Source organism: Myotis daubentonii, chromosome 8, assembly GCF_963259705.1.
Source record: "Myotis daubentonii chromosome 8, mMyoDau2.1, whole genome shotgun sequence".
NCBI lineage: Eukaryota > Metazoa > Chordata > Mammalia > Chiroptera > Vespertilionidae > Myotis > Myotis daubentonii.
The window spans coordinates 73288406-73310358 of record NC_081847.1 but is presented as its reverse complement, the minus strand read 5'-3'; the positions used below and the strand labels follow the sequence as shown (position 1 = coordinate 73310358).

At 42.2% G+C, this 21953-nt stretch overlaps 1 protein-coding gene across 2 annotated transcripts in view; it reads right to left on the bottom strand.

Moving 5' to 3' along the window:
- The window catches only part of CHD6 (chromodomain helicase DNA binding protein 6), a 185468-nt gene that overhangs the window by 34598 nt on the left and 128917 nt on the right, over positions 1 to 21953 (bottom strand). For both annotated transcript variants that reach the window (XM_059707058.1, XM_059707057.1), the window contains exons 22-27: positions 21596 to 21795; positions 20733 to 20892; positions 15483 to 15572; positions 12413 to 12516; positions 10089 to 10218; positions 8208 to 8268 (exon numbers count right to left, since the gene is read on the bottom strand). In XM_059707058.1, coding sequence (XP_059563041.1) covers positions 8208 to 8268; positions 10089 to 10218; positions 12413 to 12516; positions 15483 to 15572; positions 20733 to 20892; positions 21596 to 21795 — 745 coding nt within the window. The remainder of the gene's footprint in view (positions 1 to 8207; positions 8269 to 10088; positions 10219 to 12412; positions 12517 to 15482; positions 15573 to 20732; positions 20893 to 21595; positions 21796 to 21953) is intronic.

Sequence of the window (21953 nt, the reverse complement as noted above, 5' to 3'; positions counted from 1 at the left end):
GAGCTTCCAGGATGTGGAGAAAAAGGAACACTTGTGCACTGCTGGTGGGAATGCAGACTGGTGCAGCCACTATGGAAGACAGTATGGAGTTTCCTCAAAAATTAAAAATGGAACTCCCATTTGACCCTGTGATCCCACGTCTAGGAATATATCCCAAGAAACCAGAAACACCAATCAGAAAGGATATATGCACCCATATGTTCAGAGCAGCACAATTCACCATAGCTAAGATCTGGAAACAGCCTAAGTGCCCATCAGTAGATGAATGGATTAGAAAACTGTGGTACATCTACACGATGGAATACTATGCTGCTGTAAAAAGGAAGGAACTCTTACCATTTGCAATGGCATGGATGGAACTGGAGAGCATTATGCTTAGTGAAATAAGCCAGTCAATGAAGGAAAAATACCACATGATCTCACTCATTCATGGATAATAAAGACCATTATAAACTTATGAACAATAGTAGATATAGAGGCAGAGCTGCCTCAAACAGATTGTCAAACTGCAGCGGGAAGGCCGGGGAGGGTTGGCGGGCAGGAGGGAGGGGGGTAAGAGATCAACCGAAGGACTTGTATGCATGCATATAAGCATAACTAATGGACAGAAGACACTGGGGGGTAGGGGAGGCCAGGGGATTGTCAAGGGTGGGGGAAAAAAAGGATACATATGTAATACCCTTTGTAATACTTTAAGCAATAAAAAAAAATTAAAAAAACAAAACAAAACAAAAAAAACAAAACAAAACTGAGCTTCCTCTTTTCTAGAACAAGGATAAGAGTAATGCCTAACTGAAGGGGGCCGCGCTTGTAAGGCTGGAAGTATTCTATATCCAAATATTACTGTTGTGTTCAGAGAACCCTCAAACTCTTAACTCAGAAGAAAAGGGTGATTTTTCAGTTCCAAACCGAATTTTTCTTACAATGGGATCAGACCATCAGGCATTATATTTCCCTGTAAGAATCTTTCTCAGGCTCACCGTGGAGATTTCAGAGGCACTTCGAGTAGCAGCAGCTAGGTATATGAGAGGAGGCTGTGCCACTACTCACTCCTATTTCTGTTCTAAGAGATGTTAATTTCCCTACATAATGGGTTTGGTAAAGAAAGACTCCAGGCCATTCTAAACACAAGTATACTTTTAGACCAACTGCTTTTGAAGGTCTCTGTAGGTTCATGGACTCCAGCTGCATCTGAAATCTGTTCACCAAAGTTCTTCTGCTATTAAACAGAGGGAGAGTTTGGGGAAAGGGAGTACACTAGATCAGCGGTCACCAACTGGTGGTCTGTGGACCACTGGTGGTCCGTGAGGTCTGTAAGGTTGGCGACTGCTGGTTTAAGGAAACCTTTGGAGCAGCGGCCACCAACCGCTGGTCCGCAGACCACTTGGTCCGTGAGGTCCGAAAGGTTGGTGATTGCTGCACTAGATCATCTCAAACGTCCCTTCTAACTCTAACATTCCATGATTCTTCGTCTGCCACATTTGAAGAGGACAGCTGTCACAGTGTGCTCTGAAAGGCACCAGAGTAGTGAGGGTCTGGAGACGATGTGATATGAAGAAAGGCAGAGAAACCAGGGAAATTGCACCTGCAGACTTAAAGAGATTAAGGTTGCTAACTGGCCTCAAGAATTAAAATCCTATCAGAGAGGAAAGAAAGAAGAGTTTTGTTCTTTGCAGCACCAAAGAAAACTAGACACAATCTATGGAACCAACTGGAGCCAGATATCTGGGTCAGTGTAAGGGAGCCTCACCCAATGAAATGGGCTTCCCTGGAGGGCAGCACATTCCTCCTCTTCCCCCATGGACTCCTGGAAGTACCTGAACCTACCTGAATGACCCCCTGACATTGAAGTTGCCAAGGGATGGACACTCAGACGTTTGTTAGGGCTTCTTGCAATGCTAAGAGTCTCCCAATCTATTAACTATTAACCTTTCTGCGTCCAGGTGTTTAATTCAGAGGAATTACTCTAGGTATGGATGATAGGCTCATTGGGCTTCTTGAACCCTGCTTGCTGATCTGCCTGAGGGGAGGGGAGTAGGGGTTGGGCAGCAGGCTTGCTTCAGATGTTGGCTGTTTTTCTGTATTTGTTACTTTAGCACATGAACTAGAAATCAAGCTTACCTGTTACATAATCTGCTCACCTCAAAATCTGGGGGAAGCCACTCTCCACTCCATCTGCTTTAGATTATATTGTATTTATAGCCCAGGTTTTAGAGGTTTCAAGAGCAAAAGAAATAATATTGGCATCAATTTTATAAATGAATCAAAATGTAGTTCCAAAGGAGTTTTACCTTACTATAAGAAAACTTTGCTGCAACCTCTTCAGTGCTCAAAGCTCTCCAAGATCAAAGACTGACCAGTTAGATAGGTAAACTTTACTGAACAGCTCTCACCGGCCTGGCCTGCAGGAGGTCTGGTGACTGCCTTTCCATAGAAGCGCTGCCGGGAGGACGGCGCATGTATGCACAGCTGAAATACCTTCTCCCTTCTTCATTATGAAAAGAATACTTGATTGGAAAAGAGAATACCAGAATATCGAGAGAATACCTAGGTTGAGCTCTAACATCTAGTAGCTGAGAGAATTTGGCCAAGTTCTTTAATTTCCTGGGCCTAAATTTGCTCAGCTCTCAAAGGAGGGCAGTAATATCTGAAGTGTTTACTTCACAAAGTTGAGGTGAGAATCAAACGAAACAAATGGAAAAGGTTCTTTGGAAAGAGTCAAGTTCCACATAAGTATAAGGTATTGCTTTCATTTCTTTGGCAACAGAGTTGTTGTCTATGAAAAACACACCCCAAATTCCAGACAAAATAAGTAGCAGAATAAGCTATGACCAAAATGGCAGAATTTGGGATTTTAATCGTCAAGGCCAGTACTCAGTTTCCCTCAGGTCCAGGCTCTGAAGCTTCATGCTGATTTGCTTCAATCTGCCACTCCCCAATTCACCGTAGGGAGACATGAAAACATAGCTTCGAAAAATAATTATTTCCTATTCTGGGAAAAGTGATGTCATTATTGCTATTACAGGAATCAGAGCTGATGGAAGCCAAAGTAAATATCACACATTCTCCAAACTAGAACCAAAAGAAAAGAGTTGATAACTTTTAGGTAGTGACCAGAAGAGGAGAGATTATTTAGGCAATGAAGTAAGTTGGGGACAATGCTACAGTAGCCTGTGGGATCCAGAATTCATGAAATTAGCTCCACTCCTCAAAGCCAGGGAAAAAATAGTAAATGGTGCCTGAGTCCTGGTAAGGTTTTGTTGTCTTCTGCAAAGTCTCAGAAACTCATTTGTAAAATGCAATGCACACTTATGCTTCTGGGAAGGTGCACATTTCTTCACTCCTCACTCTAAGTACAGCTAAAACCCCTGGACATTATACATAAAACAAACATAAGAAAACTCTTATGCAAAGAGAATAAGGCAGACCACCTAGGGATCATGGATCTTAGCATATCATTAGCATATTACGCTTTGATTGGTTGAACGGCTGATTGGTCAACTGGACACTTAGCATATTAGGCTTTTATTACATAGGATAATAAAATATCTAGAATAACTACTAAAAAGCAATGAAATATAGATAAATCAAAAAGTAATCATTAAAAACATTCAAGGAACCCAGAGGGAGGCAGGGAAAAGAAAATAGAGCCTCAAAAAGCAGAGAAAACAATGAAATGTCTGTAAATGGCTTAATACACCAACTAGAAGACAGAGACTGGCAGAATACATGAAAAAATATGACCTAACTATATGCTGTCTGTAGGAAACTCACTTCAAATACAAAAAAAGGCAGGTTGAAAGTAGAAAGGTAGAAAAAGATATACAAACATTAATCAAAGGAAACCAGGAGTAGCTGAGACAGAGAGGGACGTTATATATTAGTAATGATAGCAGAGACAATCCACCAAGAACACACAATCATAAACGTGTATACACCAAACAACAGAGCTGCAAAATACATGAAGCAAAAACTGATAGAACTGAAAGGAGAAATAGACAAACCCATAATTACAGTTGGAGACTTCAAGACTCTGCTCTCAAAAACTGATGAAACTACTAGACAGAACACCAGTAAGGATACAGAAGACCTCAACAACACTATCAACCAGAAGAATCTAAGTGACATTTATGCAACACTCCACCCAACAACAGCACAATGCACTTTTTTTTCTCTCAAGTGCCTATGGAGCATATACTGAAATGGACCATATCCTGGGCCATAAAACAAACCTTAACAAATTTAAAACTAAAATAATACAGATCATGTTCTCTGAACAAAATGTAATCAAACTAGAAACCAAAACAAAAAGATATAGGTAAGTCTCCACCTGGAAACTAAGTAATACCTGCCTAATAATCCATGCTTCATAAAGGAAGTCTCAAGAGAGTTTTTTTTGAAATACATTAAATTTAATGAAAATGAAAATAGAACATAGTAAAATTTGTGGGACATAACTAAAGCAATGCTAAGAGGAAAATTTATAGCACTGAATGCATACAATAAACAAGCAGTCAAGTCTCAAATCAGTAATCTAAGTGTCCATCCAAAATCTAGAAAAAGAAGAGGAAAAGAAAACAAAAGCGAGTAGAAGGAAGGGAATAATAAAGAACAAAAATCAGTGACATTAAAAACAGAAAAACAATAGAGAAAATTAATGAAACAAAGAGCTGATTCTTTAAAAAGATAAAGCAACAAATCTCTAGCAAGATGAGTAAGGGAAAAAGAGAAAAGACACAAATTACCAATATCAGGAATGAAATAGGGAATTTCACTACAAATTCTGCAGACATGAAAAGGAAAATAAGAGAATATTATGAACAACTCAACATATACATTTGACAACTCGGATGAAACAGATCAATTTCTTAAAAAACACAAACCACTACAACTTACCCAATATAAATTCACAACTGGATTTATAATTTAAAAACTCCCCCAAAAGGGCTCTCCAGGTCCAGATGTCTTCACTGAAGAATCCTACTAGACATTTAAAAAATTAATTCCAAGCCTGGTCAGCGTGGCTCAGTGGTTGAGCACTGACCTATGAACCAAAAGATCGAGGTTCGAGTCCCAGTCAGGGCACATGCCTGGGTTGCGGGCTCGATCCCCAGTGTGGGGTGTGCAGGAGGCAGGTGATCAATGATTCTCTCTCATCACTGATGTTTCTATCTCTCTCTCCCTCTCCCTTCCTCTCTGAAATCAATAAAAAAATATTTACAAATAAATAAAAATAAAAAATTAATACCAATTCTAGACAAACTCTATCAGAAAATAAGAGGGAAGGAACATCCAATTCATTTTTTTAAAAATATATTTTATTGATTTTTTACAGAGAAGAAGGGAGAGGGATAGAGAGTTAGAAACATCGATGGGAGAGATCGACCAGCTGCCTCCTGCACGCCCCCCAGTGGGGATGTGCCCGCAACCAAAGTACATGCCCTTGACCGGAATCGAACCTGGGACCCTTGAGTCCGCAGGCCAACGCTCTATCCACTGAGCCAAACTGGTTCGGCCCAATTCATTTTATGAGGCTAAAACTACCCTCATATGAAAACCAGATTAAAGATGGTACCAAGATAACTACAGACCAATATCCCTCATGAATAGAGATGAAAAAATCCTTAAGGAAATATTAACAAATAGAACTCAACAATAAAAATCATCCACCATTACTAAGTAGCATTTTATCCTAGTTTATCCATGGATGTAAGGCTGGTTCAATATTTGAAAATCAATCGAAGTAATCTACTAATATTATAGGCTAAATAAGAAAAATCACATGACCATATTACTTGGTACAAAAATGTATTTGACAAAATTCAACATTCATTCATGACAAAAATTCTTAGAAAACTAGGAATATAGGGAAATATCCTCACTTTCAATAAAGAGCATCTATAAGAAATCTAGAACATTATACTTAATGATGAAAAACTGAATGCCTTCTTCCTAATGTCAGGAACAAGGCAAGGATGTCCTGCTCTCATCCCTCTTATTCAACACAATGCTGGAAGTTTTAGACAGTACAATAAAGAAAAGAAAAAAGAAAAAAAAAAGGAAATACATGGCATATAGATCAGAAAGGAAAATCTATATGTATCCCAATTTGCAGATAACATGTTAGTTGATGTAGAAGATCTCAAGAAACCTATAAACACCTCCTAGAACTAACTCCTAAATGGAAAGATATGTGGTAAGCTTCAATGTAGTAAAGGTGTGAATCTCCCCAAAGTGATATGGGTTTAATGTGCAATTCCTATCAAAATTCCAGCAAGAATTTTTGTAGATGTAGATAATTCTAAAACTTATATGGAAAGGCAAAGACAGGAACAAGCAAAGATAAAATAATTTAAAAAAAGAACTGAGATGAATCAGTCTACCCAATTTAAAACTTATTATATAGCTACAGTAATCAATATAGAAGCTATTGGAGGAGGAATATATAAATAGATCAGTGGAAAAGAACAGAGAACCCAGAAACAGAGCCACACAAATATGCTCAACTGATTTTTTGGCCAAGGTGCAAATGCAGTTCAATGAAAGAAAGATAGCTTGTTAAAACAAATAGAGCCAGAGCAATTGGATGTCAGTAAGAAAATGAACCTCAACCTAATTTTCTTCTTTTATATGAAAATTAATTTAAAATGGATCACAGAGTTAAATGTAAAACTGAAGAACTTTTAGGAAAAAAACAGAAGAAAATCTACATCTAGGCAGAGTACTCATTTGAAACTAAAAACCTGATCCATAAGAGGAAAATATTGGTAAGCTGGACTTCATCAAAATAAAAAACTTTTGTTCTGTGAAAGACAACGTAAATGGGATAAAAAGACAAACTACTAGTGGGAGAAAATATTTGCAAACTATATTTTTGACAACACTAGTATCTAGAATAAATGAAGAACTCTCAAATATCAACAGTAAGACAAAGAAACAGTGCAATTAGAAAATGGGCAAAGGACATAAAAAAAACATTTCACTCAAGAGGTATACATTTGGCAGTTAAGCATAAAAAAGATGCAAAACATCATTAGCCACTTGGGAAATGTAAATAAAAAAAAGAGATATCCCACATACCTATCAGAATCGCTCAATTAAAAAATAGTGACAGTACAAAAGCTAGTGAGGATGAGGACATATTGCTGGTGGAAATGTAAAATGGTATAGCCATTTTGGAAAAACAGTTTGGTAGTTTATTAAAAAAACTAAACATGTAACTACCATATTACCTAGCAATTGTACTCCTGGACATTTATCCCAGAGAAATGAAAATGTATGTTCACACAAAGTCTGTATGTAAATGTTTATAGAGGTATTTGTAATATTCAAAAATTGTAATCAACTAATGTCCTTTAATTGATGAATAGTGAAACAAACTGTGGTACATCCACACCATGGAATACTTACTACTCAATAATAAAAAGGAATGAGTTACAACAACCTACAGGAAATTATGCTTTGTGATAAAAGCCAATTCCCAAAGGTTACATAGTTTATGATTCCATTTATATAACATTCTTTTTTAAAAATATATTTTATTGATTTTTTACAGAGAGGAAGGCAGAGGGATAGAGAGTTAGAAACATCAATGAGAGAGAAACATCGACCAGCTGCCTCCTGCACACTCCCTACTGGGGATGTGCCCGCAACAAAGGCACATGCCCTTGACCAGAATCGAACCTGGGACCCCTGAGTCCGCAGGCCGACGCTCTATCCACTGTGCCAAACCGGTTAGGGCTATATAACATTCTTAAAATGATAGAATTACAGGAATAAAGAACCGGTTAGTGGTTGCCAGGGATTAAAAGGAGGTGAAGGCAGGAGGGAAGTGTAGGTAGCTATAAAAGGGCAACATGATGGATCATTGTGGCCATGGAAATGTTAAGACTCCATCAATGTCAGCATCCTGGTTGTGATCTTGTACTATAGTTCTGCAAGATGTTCCCCGGTGGAGAAATGGATATGAAAGGTACAAGGGATCACTCTGTATTGTATCTTAAAATCACACCTAAAATTTACAGTTATCTCAAAATCAAGTTTCATTAGAATGAAAGTACAATGTAGTCTGTATGTTGACAATTTTTATAATAAAATGTTGGGGAAAACGCAATGCAATCAAGTTCCCCCAAAGCACTGCTAAGATGGGGTTTTCTTTCTTCATATGGCAGATCATGGGAATTACCAATACAGTACATATGACTCACCACTTGTTTCCGGAGGCCATCTAGTTTGTCTTCAGTGTTGTCATCTTTATCCGTGTTGCTTCTAAATAAAAGTTAAAAAAAAAAAAAAAAGGCATCATATACTACTTAAGGGCTATTTGGCAACCAGGATGCTTATAAGAAAGCCTCCTAAATCACAGAGCAAAGGGAATATTAGTAGATCCCTTTCCCCACAGGCCTCAAAATCTGGGTCTTTCCAATGTCATAACTTCAAAGGGCAAGGCCCCCTGTCAGACTGAGACTCCAGCATCTACTCAGTCAAGTAAGAGGCCAGCTATTCAACAATGATTCTATCATAACCCACCCAGGGTTATCGGATATGAGGCTTTGACAAAAGAAGACTTTAGAGACTGAAGGCTGTGCAAACCGAGCCAGTCCTGATGTGCCAACCCCTGAATCACAACAGGATGCTCTTCACACAGAATCACTCACTCTTGGCAGCAGTCACTGCTTCGAAAGGAAGCTCTGCTGACACTTCCAAGAAAGGACATTTTGCCCCCTGTACCACCAATCACTTGCCTCTAGGTTAGCTGACTAATGTCTTTTCTCTTGTGAACTTAACCACTGCTGGTGTCTATCTGTTTTTCATCATTCCTTTTAAAACTGCCTTTGAAGTATTCCTGTCTGAAATATTCTTATCTTTGCTGCTCAGATCCTGGAGGCATATGGATAATTTGGTAGTTACATGTTTAGTTTTTTTAATGAACTACCAAACTGCTTTTCCAGAATGGCTATACCATTTTACATTTCCACCAGCAATGTGTCCTCATCCTCACTAGCTTTTGTACTGTCACTATTTTTTAATTGAGCCATTCTGATAGGTATGTAGGATACCTTCACTGCTTAACCACATAAAGAACAACCAGCCCATAAGAAAATGAATCTCATGCCACATCCAGGTACCTCACTCACTCAGGCAATGTTTTCCCATACCCAGTGAATCTAATAGCCACACTGGTCACCTGGGCATTTGTTAACATCTCTCTGACTGCATCTACTTTCTGCTAGAGGAAACACCCATAGGTAGAGAATGTTATGGTAGCTAAAATGTTAATCAGGAGTTAAGAACAAATGGAAAATGCATTTCACTCTTTTCTCCACTACAGCAGATAGTGAAGGGCTCCGCGCAGAGCCACACCCTCATGTCCAGGTTTGGCCACAGCCCTAGGCAATGAAAAGCATATCTGCCACTTTGGGGGAAAAGATCAGGTCAAAAGCTCACCAAACACAAAGTAAGACATATATGTTATGTTATTTTAAATGTATACACATGTATTTTGGAGAACCAGTTTTTGGTTATTTAGCTTTCCTATAAACTTATACATTTGGAGGTTATGCCAATAGTAAAATTCAGCCAAAGAGGATACCTCCATACTTTTTTTGCATACCCAGGGATAAGGCTATTATTCCACAGCTGTCAAGCAGTGTGGCTCCTAAATCCACCTTAGTCACAGACCATGCAATCCTTAAATAATGCTGGAATTTCATCTGAGGAATGCCGAGGGCAGGAAGCCTGTACTCGTTGTGCCTCTTCTTAGCTTTCTGCCAGGTAGGAGAAGTCTGAATTCTTCCTCAAGAATCCTCTGACCAGGTAAGCGATGAGGATGAGCAGCAGCTTAGGGAGCCCATGTAGGACAGGAATCAGTACTTGGTTCAAAGTGCTCAGAAGTCAAAGAAAAGGCCTGAGGTGTAACAGGATGGAACCAAAGCGGCCATTCTAGAAGGCGACTCCAGCATGGCAAGGCTAAGGGAGATGCCACAGTGTGAGGAGGAGACTGAGTGTGCTGGACATAGGTGGAAGGGGTCATAGATTTGTGGCATGACACGTTAGTTATGGCACAGTTGGTTTATGCAGCTTCTCACCTTTCAGGAATGTCTGAGGTCCCATCCGTAACACCCTGTTCTGCAGAAAGGGACTTCTCATCTGGCATCCCAACCTTCTCCAGGAAACAAAGTGCAGGGTCTGCTCGCATGGCATTGTACCGCTCATACCCTGATCAGGAGTAATGAGAAATGTCAGAAGTCGTCAGAACTCGCACAATCTGCCCTGGGCTCTAGATGGTCATTTTGTTTCCCTTATTAAGTAAAAGCAAAACAAAAATACTTATTGAAGATTAACTGGATCCTTTAAGATTTCCTATCTGGGAAGAACCTTGAGCTAAAGTAGACACCTCTGAGTAGTGCTAGGCCTAAAATGAAAGCTTAGTGACTGCCATAGCAGGTTTTTGTTTTGGTTGTTAGTATTTGCCTGGAATATCTTATTTCACTCTTTAGATGTCAATCTCATTCTATCTTCCATCTGGTCTTATCTCACTTCCAGCACTGCTTCCCTGGGCCAGTCAGAGAGCCATTTCTTGCCCTCCTTCCCTGGAGGGACTTGCTTCCTCTTTCAGTGTGGGTATTAAACACCCAGACTGCCTGGTCTGCTGTCCTGTCAGCTCCTGAGCTTGCAGCTCTGGCTGTAATGTGTAGGATATCTGGAGTGACCTCTCCATTTGGGGCTTTCCTTCATTTCTTTCAGGTTCAGCTATAATTCACCTCAGCGTTCCGCATGTCTGTGGTGAGTGTCTTGGGTGGAGGGAGGGAGAGGAAGCACGTGCATCTGCCTGCCACCCTGCTGGGGCTGCAGGTGTGCCCTCCTGACAGCACACTGGCTCCATCAGGGAGTTGGCAATGTGCTCCACAGACACCACTGAAGACACGGTCAATGGACTCTCCCGCACACACCAAGCTCACATGCTCTGGAATGTGGCTGCCTGCAGCAGCTGGTCTACTTCTGGATTCTTTCCAAAATTAGATTAAACCAAGTTTCAGTTACACTGTGGACCCTTGTGCTTAACAGGGAGGTCACATGCTTCTCCTTCTCTCTTCAAAGTTGAGTTCCAACCCTGTACTGTCCAAAAGAGGAGCCACACGTGTCTATTTTAATTACAATTACATAAAAAACACAGTTGTATTAGTCACATTTCCAGTGCCCAACAGCCATATGTGGCTCCTCCATAGCTGACTTCAAGCACAGAAAAGGCATTTCCATAATCACAGGGAGTCCTGTGGCAGCACTGTTCCAGCCTAACCCAGTGGTTTGACAAAGAGCTCTCAGCAGCACTGGACCTCCTGAAGCCTGCTCTGGTAACACCAGAATCCAAGTTTTGAGGGAATTCCTCATTAACATATGCACAGTCATCCCTCAGTATCCAGGGAGGATTGGTTCCAGGATGCCCCCGAGGATACCAAAATCCAAAGATGCTTAAGTCCTTACATAAAATGGCATTTTATTTGCATAAAACCTATATTTGCATAGAGGCTACAGAGGGTATCCCTACACAGCGCTTCAGTCACATGGATTCAGTGTAATGTTTGGCATATGGCAAATTCAAAGTTTTGCTTTTTGGAACTTTCTGGGACTATTTTTGGGAAATATTTCTGATCCGCATTTGGCTGAACCGGTGAACATGAAACCCGCAGATAAGGAGGAAATGCAACTGGTTATTGCCTGTAAGTATTGAAGAATCCTACTCATAAGGCATGTGTTAGTTTACTTTCCAAAGGCAGAGTAATAAGCAACAGTGAAATAATGCCAAGCATCTATTATGTACCAAGCACTGTTCTAGGCAGTCTACATATATTGTCCTAGTTAATATTCAAATAACCCTCCACATCAGTTGTTTTGATGGCATTCCCCTTGTCTAAATAAGGAATTAGATCAAAGATGTTTATGAAATGCTTCTCAATATCTTTTAGTCTCTTGCTTACCACATTAAAAAGAAAGATGCCCATGCCATCTTCTATTCTCAAATTTTTATACCCAGTAGGGCAAACTAGAAATGTGTAGGATATCTGGAATGACCTTAGAATTCTATATACATATGAAATGCTAAAACCTTAACATTTTCCCCAACTACTACATGCCAGACACTAGGCCAGATATTGGGACAATAGGAATAAATGAGTGTGAGGCAGTCCCGGCCCAAGCATACAGACAGGCTAGGTGGGGAAGATACAAGGTCTTTATGGCCAACTCACTCTCTTGAAGTTCCTCACTGATACTAACATCAACTGTAATTTCGTGACTCCACATTCCTCCGGTTGAAATTCTGAGAGGACAGAGGTAAGGCTCTACTTTCTAAGACAGACGTGCAATAGGACTGTGGAGTTTTCAGGAAAGGGGGAAACACTGAAATACACACCATGTTTGAATACGCCAATCAGAAGGGACTTGTCGGCCTCAGCATCCCACCAGTCCACTGGAATCTCCACGTAGTCGATGTCAGGCAGAGGCACTTCCAGCTCCCTGTGGAAGGAAGGGCATGGACTCAGAGTTCCTTCAACAGACAGAAAACAACGTCAGAGCTACTGGCCGAACCCTGGTATTAAGCCACATCCTAGTTGGAGGCTTAGACACGAAGTAACAGGATGCAGGAATTGTGGGCCAAGGTTCCTTATAGGGCTTTCCCAGTGAGCTATCGCTGCATGTGTACTTGACTCCCAGGCTCCACCCTAGACTGACTGGCAAACTTTGTGGAGAACTCACTGTCGGTCTAGAGTGGAGCCTCAGGATCTATACACACGAGGTAGTTCTGATGTGCACTTCAATTGAGAACCACAGTAAAATCCATCTATATACCATTCATTGAAGGTAGAACACCTCTTAAATGGCTGAATTTATACATGATCAAAGGCTGAGAAGACGAGTTTCCAAATCATGTATATATCTCAAGCTCGATTCAAAAACAAGATGATGTGCTTTGGAACATGCAGGGATATGAAGAGAGCCCTTCAGAGGACATGGGCCACAATAGGTGGCAGTGGTCTGCTAATGCTCTGTAGGGTCAAAAATGACCACAAATTGCACTGCTCCTGGCCAAAGTAATAACAATGACATGTCCTAGGCCGTGGTCGGCAAACTGCGGCTCGCAAGCCACATGTGGCTCTTTGGCCCCTTGAGTGTGGCTCTTCCACAAAATACCACGTGCGGGTGCGCACATACAGTGCGATTGAAACTTTGTGGCCCATGTGCAAAAGTCGGTATTTTGTGGAACAGCCAGTATTTTGTGGAAGAGCCACACTCAAGGGGCCAAAGAGCCGCATGTGGCTCGCGAGCCATGGTTTGCCAACCACTGTGACCTAGGGAGTAGACATGAGGGGATTAGCAGGCCTGTACCATCAGCCCCTCTCTGAGGTTCTGTCCATGTTCTGAGAGCTCACATGGATCCTCAGCTCACTGTCTTCATTTGTCTTGCGCTGGGAGAGAACTTCTACCTGCATGGCTCCTCTCCCACCTTTCAGCTCCTGGATGGTTCCTCTGCTGCATTTGAAGTTTCTTATTGCATCAGGCTCATTTTACTGTGACACAGGGCTGATGCCCTTGCCAGGCCCAGCTCCCCTGTGAGGATGGTATCCCCAGACACACCTTTCTAGGCAGCTCCCTTTATCTGGCTCCCCTGCAGGGCCCACTGCTCTGCCTGTGTGAGCCATGGGCTGAACAACTTTTCTGGGATGAACTTTGATGTATTCTCTATGGCAATCTCTACAATAAGACATTACACCTGAATAGGACGAGGGAGAGCCAGGATTGAGGAGAGGAGAGGAGGAAAAACTGTGGTGAATGGACTGGCACTCTCCACGTTTTGCCTAGCTTCCATCTATCTACAGGTTTACAAAAGCAATGATGGGGATGAGGATGTTCAGATAGATTACCTGTGGCATGTAACACCTAATACAAATGATCGTTTGAATTCTGCTGCATCTATATGACTCAAAAATTGAACCTTTTTAACTAAACACTCAACTTCCCTGTTCCTTCTAAAAATAACTACAGTAACTACAGAAAGCCTACCAAGTAACCATAGTCACTGTGATGATTGCTCTGGATTGCAAATTGCCCATGAACAGGGCTGTCAATGTCCTTCATCCTTCTCTTTCTTCAGTGCTGCTACGATTACTAAACATTAGCATTGCCCAATGAAAAGGAAGAAAAAGAAGAGACAGAACCTGGCTGGAGAACCTCGCTATGCTGATCAACTGAACGCTGTCTCCGTGTCATTCCTTCTTCGCCGACTCCGTCCACACCTTTGGGAACCCCTGGACCTGCTGGGGCTGGACCCCAACAGAAGGGGAAGGATTTCCCCAAGTCTAGAAGATAAGAGGACCTGAAAACCTAGCCATGTTCCATTTGAGGGTGCTGCTCAAATGTTCAGGAGCTGCAGGGAGCTGAGGCTTCCCTGGCCTTCCAGTGCCAGAGCCTGGAAGTGCCCAGAGAATACTCGCCTGATCATAATCTGCCCCCCCCCCCCATGCCTGCCCTGCACAGGGCTCTACTGCCAACATCCCTTTGTCCCACACCTGAAAGCCAAACCCCTGTACTCCCCTTAAGCGAGCAGATTTTCAGCCAGGATGTTCTGATAGAGCCAAACTGAATGTCAACTACAGGTTGGTAAGCAGCCACTTCCTGAGGCCCAAATTGCCCCTCAATGCGCAGCCCTCCCCTTGACCACCCCCAAATTCTAGCAATTAAAGAATTAATGCCTATTGAGACAGGGGACCTCTAAAGGTTCCAACAAGCCTATTCTATTTCTTGCCTGTAAAAAAAAAAGGAAGAAGAAACCATAGCCCCAGGTCATCTCAAGGCAAAGTTCAAATACCAACTCTTCTGGTGACTTCTGGAAATGATGGGCATAGCACAGGGCTGGAGCCAACTGCACGTGTGGGGCAGGGAAAGGGGGCTGCCTGGTGATCCCACCTACAACCTGACAGCTTCATCAAGTGGGAGCTGGGAGCTGACAGCCTTATTCCCCCAAATCTCGGGAGGTTCCCACAGAATTCTACAGCTTCAGAAACACTACTTCACAAAACCAAGGTGCAAGAAATCAAACAGGTCAGAGGTGACAGGATTAGCAAATAAAGGAGAAGCACTCAAAGGCCAAGAATGGGATTCCGAGTAAAACTTCTGGTGTATACCCATCAGATCAAGCATATGAAAGTAATTAACGCTCATTCTACAATGATTAAGGAAGAGAAATGACTGTTCTGAGAGAGATTTTGCAACACTGTTAAGACAAAAACACTAACTTAAAACCTCACTGAAAGCTGTGTTTCTAAGAAAGTGTTTTCTCCTTGAACTGTCCTTAGTCCACCTACCTGCTCTCTCAACTAAGTAACTGACTGGTGAGGTGGGAACATGGACACATTGGCCCATTTCCAGGAAAAGGCATTTATGGCAACTCTTTACCTCAGAGAGGTAGGGTTGACTCATTTTACCTGGCAGGAGTTCCTTCAAATGCTTTATCAGCTGCTTCTCCCAGTATTTCAGCTTTTAGGTAGTAGAGCATCCGAACTCGCAAAAGTACCCTATGAAAGGTGAACATATTAATGCAAACACATTAGAACCCAGAAGCTGCCTAGGAACTGCCACCCCCAGTTGACAGAGAAATTCTGGGTATTCCCATGTCATTAGTGAAATGAAGTAACATATGAAAAAGCACTACAAAAACAAACCACTAGGTACCAATGGCAGACATTATTGTGATCATCCCATTTTACACAAGAAAACGCATTTCATCAGTTATCTTTAAGTCACCCTGTGAGCCATGTGGGGCGAGGGGGACAGCAGAAACAGTTCCTCCTGGTCCCTAAAAGAGTTCTCATCACTCCTTTTCTATGGCCTCAATGGTCTCTTTGGCAGAACTGCCTTCTAAGAGGCTGGTAACCAGTTTATTGAAGAGTGAGTCATGGTGAATGGCACTGCTTTCAAACAGTTCCACTTGTACATCATTAAATGAACCTTTTAAAGTCCCTTTCGTGGCAATACTATCAGAGAGTAACGTCTTTCACTGTGATTCTGCAAGGACCACACTCCAGCCCCATGGGGAACACACCAAACATGTTTGAGACAAGGCAATCAAGGAAGTATCTGCTGGGCAGCACTGTGTGCCATGCACCATGCTGGGTACTGTGAGGTACATACGGAAGTAAATAATTTCACCCTGTTCTGGAGGAGCCCACAGCAGTCTAACTGTGAAATGACACCAACCAAGAAAGAATCAGAGCTCAGAGGGTGACAGCGGGGTCAAGAGAGGGAAAGGCTCACTGATGCAAAAATGGTAAAAGTAAGGGTAGGCACAGAGAAGCCAACCATGTTCCAGAAACTGCTTCATATTCATGGCTAAGCTGAAAAGAGGTATAGAAGAGTACCTGTAACTTGCCAATACTAGCCAAGAGTAAAGGCTATCTAGCTATAATAATAAAAGTGTAATATGCTAATTAGACTGGGCAGCCAAATGACCTTCTGGACATCATTCCAGATGTCCTTCCCAATGAAGCCGTGGCGGCGAGGGGCCGAGGCAGAGGCAGTTAGAGGTGATCAGGCAGGCAGGTGAGCGGTTAGGGGCAATCAGGCAGGCAGGCAATTGGTTAAGGGCAATCAGGCAGGCAAGCAGTTAGGAGCCAGTGGTCCTGGATTGCAAGAGGGTGCAGGCTGGGCTGAGGAACACCCCACCCCCATGCATAAATTTTGTGCACCGGGCCTCTAGTTAAAAATAAAAGCCCATTTATATATACTGATATAGAAACTGATAAAGGCCAGCGGTCCCGGATTGCAAGAGGGTGCAGGACAGGCTGAGGGACACCCCCCACCCCCCGCATGAATTTTACGCACTGGGCCTCTAGTTAAAAATAAAAGCCCATTTATATATACTGATATAGGAACTGATTTCTACATAAGTTGTTAAAAAAAAGAAAGACAGCATAAACAGTATGTTAGATGTGTGCTATTTTAGGGAAGACAAAGGAGGCTGTACATTCACCTGTGCTAATTCATGTGCAGAGTACCTCTGTCTGGAAGAATTAGGTTAACAGCCTTTGGAGAGGAAATAGGGGAATTGGAGGTTGGAGGAAATCCTACTTTTGAGAAAATTGTTTAACACATATATGTATTAACTATTCTAAAGATGTTAATAATGGGTCGAGGCTTCTAAGAAAGCATAATTTCTTAGATGCAGGTAGAAAGTGCCACTGTAGCTCAAGTTGTAAGTAGCAATACACAAAGTGAACTTTTAGATCAGAAAGAACCCTAAGTTTTCTGGTATGCTATTCCTTACCTCGGCTGTCAATCAACTCAAATAATTTTGAGGGTTTTTTTGCTTTTGTTTTTAAAAAGTTCAGAGAATAAGTACTCTAAGAATTTACAACGATCGCTGATCCTTCTATCTTGCTGGCAGCAGCCGACAACCTCCTTAGTAAGAACCAGAACAAGGGTGTCTGAGTTATAGAATTCCTGCCTGCTTAGATTTAGCTCAGTGAGAGCAAGGCTTTCCTGAAGATGTAGGACACAGAACTGGTCCTACTTCTCTAAAGAGAAGCCAAAGTGTTAATATGTGGCAGTACCTATCGCACAAGAGAAAAGAAGTTAAAGCCAACAGTGTTCACTTTGTCTCCATATGAGAAGCAAATCAATTCAGTGAGCAGATGGACAACTCCTCTTAGAGAGCCATCTCCTCCCAGAGTGAGATGATAATCCCAGTTGGCATCTGAACTCAAACAAAACCCATTAATATTTCAGTGCCAGTATTGCTTTTTCTTTCATCTCTCTTCCTTTAAATTTTTTACTTATTGACTTGAGAGAGAAAGAAAGACACACAGAGAGAAACATCAATTTGTTGTTCCACTTATTTATGCAATCATTGCTTGATTCTTGTATGTGCCCTGATTGGAGATTGAACCCAAAACCCTGCTGTATCAGGACGATGCTCTAACCAACAGAACTACCCGGCAGGGCTGCATCTCTTTCTTAAAAAAAAACACACACACACAAAAACCCCAAAACATTTTGTTAATATGAAATATACTTCCCAAAAGTGCCCTTTGCATAAGCTTAAAGCTTGGTGGGATTTTGACAAAGTGATCACACATGTGCATGTAGTAACCAGATCAGGAAGCACAACATTTATTTCTCCAACAGGCACCCCGGTATCCCCTTCCAGTCACTACCTCCACCCTGAATGACTAACCACTGTCCTGACTTCTTACAGGTTAGATTTGAAGCAGCTGATTTTTAACATTTCCAAGTTCTTTAGATGACAATTTCATGTCCCTAAATACTATCCACTAATAAGAAACAATGCGTTGAGTACTTAGTACTTACTGTGTGCCAGCATGTATTAGCTCATTTAATCCTCATAACAATACTAACAGGTAGGTACTAGTGTTAATCTCATTTTCTAGGTGAAGAAAAGACACACAGAGGTTAAAGAATTCACCGGCTGGTCAGCCATGGGGCTGGGATTTAAATCCAGGCAGTCCTGACCCCAGAGCTTGTCTTAACCCTTATCTGATATTGGGTGGCAGTATATTTGCTAATATAGGAGAGCCCACAATCTAGAGCTCATGGTCATTTATGTTGAAGAAATTCTGCCTGTTTTCCACTGCATCTGAGGATAGAATCAGGACTCAAGATCAAAGGGTGGAAGTTTCAAGGCAGCAGAGTTTAGATTTCATATACAGAAGGACAATTAATTAAAGTCATCTGGTAATTAAATGAGCCTTGCTGAGAAATGGCAAACTCCCGTAAGTCTGAAGGCTCAGCAGAGGCTGGAAGACACCCTGTCAGGACACTGCAATCATCTCTCCAGGTGTACAGGGAAGTTCTGTGTCAACCTCTCCAGCTCAGCCTGTTTTTAGTGCTCCAGACCCACATCTGTAGCGGTAGGTGGAATAGCCAAATGTTGCTGCTCTAACTTAACAAGGCAAAACCTGAGCCCTTCGTTTTGCTCTTCATCTCTTAGTGAACATAACGATTCTCATTCCGTCACTGCTCATTCCGTCAAGGCTTATCGTCATGGAGTTAGCTGCTTTTTGTACTCCTCATCACACACTATGGATTCTTCTTTAGTCATGTGTCTCCTATTTAACTTTTTATTCCCAATTCTAATTAGCACTCTAATCTAAGTCCTTATGATCAATACTTAAACTATGACAGAACCCTTCTAGTTGGCTATTCAGTTTTAGGTTTAACTTCTCCATCTTGCAAATTATTGCCACATTAAATTTTCTCACCAAATACCTTATTTTTATCATGTCTAACTTGTTCAAGAAACAATGGTTGCTTAATATTTATTTACAATACAGTCCTTAGTTCAGTGATGGCGAACCTTTTGAGCTCGGCGTGTCAGCATTTTGAAAAACCCTAACTTAACTCTGGTGCCGTGTCACATATAAAAAATTTTTGATATTTGCAACCATAGTAAAACAAAGACTTATATTTTTGATATTTATTTTATATATTTAAATGCCATTTAACAAAGAAAAATCAACCAAAAAAATGAGTTCGCGTGTCACCTCTGACACGCGTGTCATAGGTTCGCCATCACTGCCTTAGTCTGTTGCATAAGCACTGCCATCAACAGGTCCTCTTGCTTAGCCAGCCTCCTCTTTCTGTGTCTTACACGTTGACTCTCATTTAGTCACAGCAACCATGGTAGTGGGTCCTGCACTAATCAGGCTCCATTATCCACAGCATGTGACCTTGAAGTCTGAGACTGAGATCTACTATCCCTAAAGAGCTTGTACTTTTGTGTACAGTAGTTTTTGTGACAGTATTAGGCATGAGACCTATCTTCAAATATTTGGAAGAATGAAGGGAAAGGACTAGACTTCATCTGTTAAAGAAAAAACAAACAAACAAAAAAACCAACCCCCAAACAACTATAAAACCATTAGGTTGATGTTATAGGGAAGAAGGGAAAAGCTAGCAAAACCTCTTCATTCATAAGGTCCTAAACTCTTTATAATAAGAGATGTGTAAACAGAGGCCCTCTCACTGCCTACCAGGAATGCCAGGGATATAATTCTTGCATGACCTAGGAAGCTGGATTAGATGGGTTCCAAGGGTCCTTTTAATTCTAATAGATACACTATATAGTGATGCAATTTCCATGTGTAAGCATATCAATGTTTCAGTGGCTGGGTGCTTTAACTCCTCAAAACCAAACTTCATACAAACAGAGTTTCATTATCTATCATTTTTTCCTCCGTCTCTCCCTACCCCGCCTAGCTGTCAGCCCAGGGATATAAGAATACTATCTCAGATGCATGTCTATCAAATACCTGGAGGCCACGAAAGGCAACAGAAACTGAGAAGAGGAAGCAACTTGGCAGGAGGGACTGCGAGTGGTGGCAACTAGGTTGGTCTTCTGCGCAAGTTAATGTGACCTCCGCGCAGAGGGAGGCAAATAAAAGGACAGTGAAATCACCAGGGTCTTAATTGGATTTGGAGTCATGGCAAAAAAACACCTTCTGGGGTAAAAACTGCACTAGCAGAAAGGTTAGGTTTTGTGAAGAAGAGATCAGAGAGGCTTTAAAGCTAGTGAATCCTGACCCAGCTTAGACCCATATCTTGCTTTTCCAAACCTTGCATGGCAGTACAGGAACATCACGTGCTCCTGCAGGGGTCCCAAGAACCTGGACAGTGAGTGGAGCTACCAGTAGGGGAGGGGTAGGGGGAGGTACACCCACTTGTTGCAGTGTTGTTTGAGATGTTTCTTGTAGCCATCATCATGCAAGACCACCTCGGGGTTGCAGGTGGCCAGCCAGTCTGCATTCTTTAACTCTGGGAGCAGAAGCTGGTTCTTTGTCTTCTTCCCCTTCCTCCCTCTGGGGACTGGAGCAGACAACCCTGAAACAGAAAGGCTGGTCGATGAGACAAGGCAGCATAAACATGGGCATGAGAGCTGGGCTGGTATTGCAAATAGGCAGCTAGGCTGTGTGTGGTGGCTCTGGACAACAGACCCCACTCCTTCATCCACCAAATAGTGATTGATGGTGGTGAAGAGATGTGCCTGGTCCCCAACTTAGGAAACCTCAGGACCGTTCAGTCAGGAAGTAAAAATTTACCAAGTACCCCATGAGGATCAAGAAAGGTGTACCATAACCTGTGCACTCTGGGAACTTACAACACAGCCAGGGAAAAGGAAGTTGATCTGAAACCTGAAGGTGAGCTATGGCCAAGCACAGGAAGGAGAAGCACAGCACAAGGAAAGGCACAGACAGAGGTGGAGTGGAGATAACATTGTGAAACGCAAAAGACAAACCATGGAGCACATGCTATGAGTCTCATCGGAAGAGGAACCCCTGTGATGCTCAAGTAAATGGGCAGGACTGGCACCTGGCAAACTTTGGAGGGCCCAGTAGTACTTAAACAAAACATCACAGTAGCTTGGGATAACTCTGAGGGGGAACTGAAAGAATCATCACCCTTTCCCACAGGTAACATTCTGAAACAGACCTGAGAGAGAGAAGTCCCCAAAGCACAGCAACATGGACCAACATGGGAAGAGGGCTGCAAGTGGAAGAGAGTTGTGCTTCTCAGGCCACCTCACCTGAGTGGTTCTGGAGGGTCTGGGCCTGCCCATCTTTGGTAGGTGTGATAAGCTCCCAAATGAAGCTCTTGATCTTCTCGTCCCCCTTGTAATGCTTGACACAGTACACCAGCAGGGCACGGCAAATCATCTCCATGTCCTTTTCGTTCAGATGCCATTTGAATCGCCCATGAGTCAGGATGTCCTTCCACCGGCCCCAGCTGAGTGGAAATACAGAAGGCTGTTGGGGGGAGCGAGGGCCATGCATGCCCTCAACACTGCAGGACAAAGAGGGGCCAAGAAAGCTTCTCATCCTCTGTTGGGTCTATTAACTGGTCCAAGGGCCTTGTCTTGGGAGGCCCTGGAGGCCTGCATGTTG